Genomic DNA, 2,218 nt, shown 5'->3' with positions numbered 1-2,218 from the left:
GGATGCGGCCCTTCTGGTCTCTCACTTGGTCGAACCACTCATGTCTCATTAGCAACGCTGTTGGAAAATGATCATTGGGGAAGATTCGGGCGGGTGACAGCCTATTAGCTGCTTCCAAGTCCTTCATTCATAAGATAGCACTAGGAGATATATATACGAATTAGCATTCAGTCAGCACATTATAGAGCATACATTCAGCACTAGAGAGAGAAGTGCTTGGGCGAGCAAGTCCCACATGCTGCTTGCTTCACCATGTAACAACATGTCTTTGCTCTTTCTGCCTAGAAATGTTAGAACCATATGCCCACCACGTACAAGTTCATTGAATCGCAGCGTCAGGAACAAAGACAGGTCCTTATGGTACTCTTCTTGGTATAGTTTTATCACAGCTGGAGGAGTACTCTTGCCAATGTAGATGCTCTCTTCATTCAGGTAAGCACCTCTTGAAAGCTCATCCGGTACCTTTGGAAGCCATAAAGGAATTGATATAGTTATGTGATTAGTTGGACAAAATCAATATACTGGTATGTACAAATTTATTTTTCTTTAAAATTTCCAAAACCCCATGAATATATATTGCATCTATGCACAATGTTATTCAAAAATATGTTAATAAGCGACATGAAGAAATACAAATTTGCACAAATAGTAAGTCAATCTTTGATCGACACATTTGTTTTCTTGTGTGCAAGCTACAGCAGAAAAGACATACAGTAATATGTTAAACTTTATACACACGTGCAATATATATGTCCATATGTATACGTAAAATTGATTTTTTGTTGGATTTGAAATACCTTTTTCTCCCCCGATGTAACAAAACCACGGTAACTGAACTGATATGAACCGTAATGAATGGTAGCGACCAGTGACAACTTTTGCACCAGGATAATTAGTCATTGGCTAATGCATGATCACTAAAAGTGGCTTCTTTCTTTCAAGTTCAACAACCAATATTCCTTAGTATTTATCTTCTCTCAAAGTTTGGATTATCGTTTGAATTAAATTTCACCAGGGAATTGTAGCTGGATGAGTTGGATTTTGGCTAGCTCTTGGCATTTAATCCACCCACACTTCAGTTTGTCCATCGCATGCACTTCATTATTCTCTTAAGATCATCTTACATAGCAAGTAGCAAAACATGGGATACCCTCTTTTTCGATATAAGGACAATGGATAGCCATCTATAACGTCATGGTCAGCATATTTCTCGAAACTAATTCTGGTACTCCCTCCTTTTCTAAAAAAAAATATAGCGCGCCCGCGTTTCCCGAGGTTCAACTTTGACCATAAATTTAACCAACAAGATCGACTGTGGCGGGAGCAAAAATTATATAATTGAAAACTTCTTTTGAATACGAACTCATTGATATAATTTTTGCTCCTACCGCAATCGGTCTCATTGATTAAATTTATGGTCAAAGTTGAAGCGCGGAAACCGAGAACACACTATATTTTGGAACGGAGGGAGTAGCAAGTATAGAGAAAAAAAATAAGGGATAACATGTAATTACATTCTAGAGTTTACATTCCTCTCGTTTCTCTAGTCGCAGTTGGCTTCTTGCACCTTGTGGCAAGACATGATTGTTTGGAAAAGTATATTAATTTTTTTCTCTTGCTAAGAAATGAGTGAGTAAATCATGTGAGTTTGTTGAAGAGATTCTCAAGCAGTTTTAACACGGGTTTCACTTGAGCTCAAACAATGCCTCGAACTGGTTTGTACGCACGCACCTTGGACCTCCACGTGAGGGAGTAGGAGGAATGGAAGAGGTGGACACTCCGGCATGCGAACAGCCTGGTGTAGAAAGAACCCGGCATCCCGGCCACGTAGTATTGCGGCCTCCTATCGGCGGTGAGCTCCTGCAGCCGATCCAGCGACCTGAACACGAGGTTGAAGTCGTTCCCCGGCAGGTCGTTGAGGAAGAACTGCAACTCCATGGCTGCGGCAGGAGGGCGCTGCTCCTGCTCTTCTTCCCGGTTGTGGTCGGAGATTGTACCGATGACCTCCGACACAAGCAGCAGCGTGTTCGGCCCTGACGAGCAGCCTAGGTCGGCGACGACCATGGTGCTCTTGTCCGGCAGTGACCTGTACAGCTCCACCACGGCGCCCTGGAGCACCGGCCTGGTCTCAAGCATGGCCTTCTCCTGCTCGGGCGGGAGTAACAAATTAATTAATCGATCGAGCACCCTCTGGACGCAAAAGGCGATAAATGCATGC

The 2,218-nt window shown here is 42.9% G+C and overlaps 1 protein-coding gene across 1 annotated transcript; it reads right to left on the bottom strand.

Moving 5' to 3' along the window:
• Positions 1-315: 315 nt before the first annotated feature.
• On the bottom strand, positions 316-2,145 carry LOC123176906 (benzoate O-methyltransferase; the record flags this gene model as incomplete). Its single annotated transcript, XM_044590920.1, has 3 exons — positions 316-462; positions 1,732-1,795; positions 1,880-2,145. Coding segments are annotated over 3 exons (477 nt in total), but the record flags the coding sequence as incomplete, so codon positions are not given.
• Between the last annotated feature and the right edge of the window lie 73 nt (positions 2,146-2,218).

This window comes from Triticum aestivum, unplaced genomic scaffold (assembly GCF_018294505.1).
Source record: "Triticum aestivum cultivar Chinese Spring unplaced genomic scaffold, IWGSC CS RefSeq v2.1 scaffold39106, whole genome shotgun sequence".
NCBI classification, from domain to species: domain Eukaryota; kingdom Viridiplantae; phylum Streptophyta; class Magnoliopsida; order Poales; family Poaceae; genus Triticum; species Triticum aestivum.
Note: the sequence above shows the minus strand (reverse complement) of the source record. Positions and strands in the feature narration are given on the sequence as shown.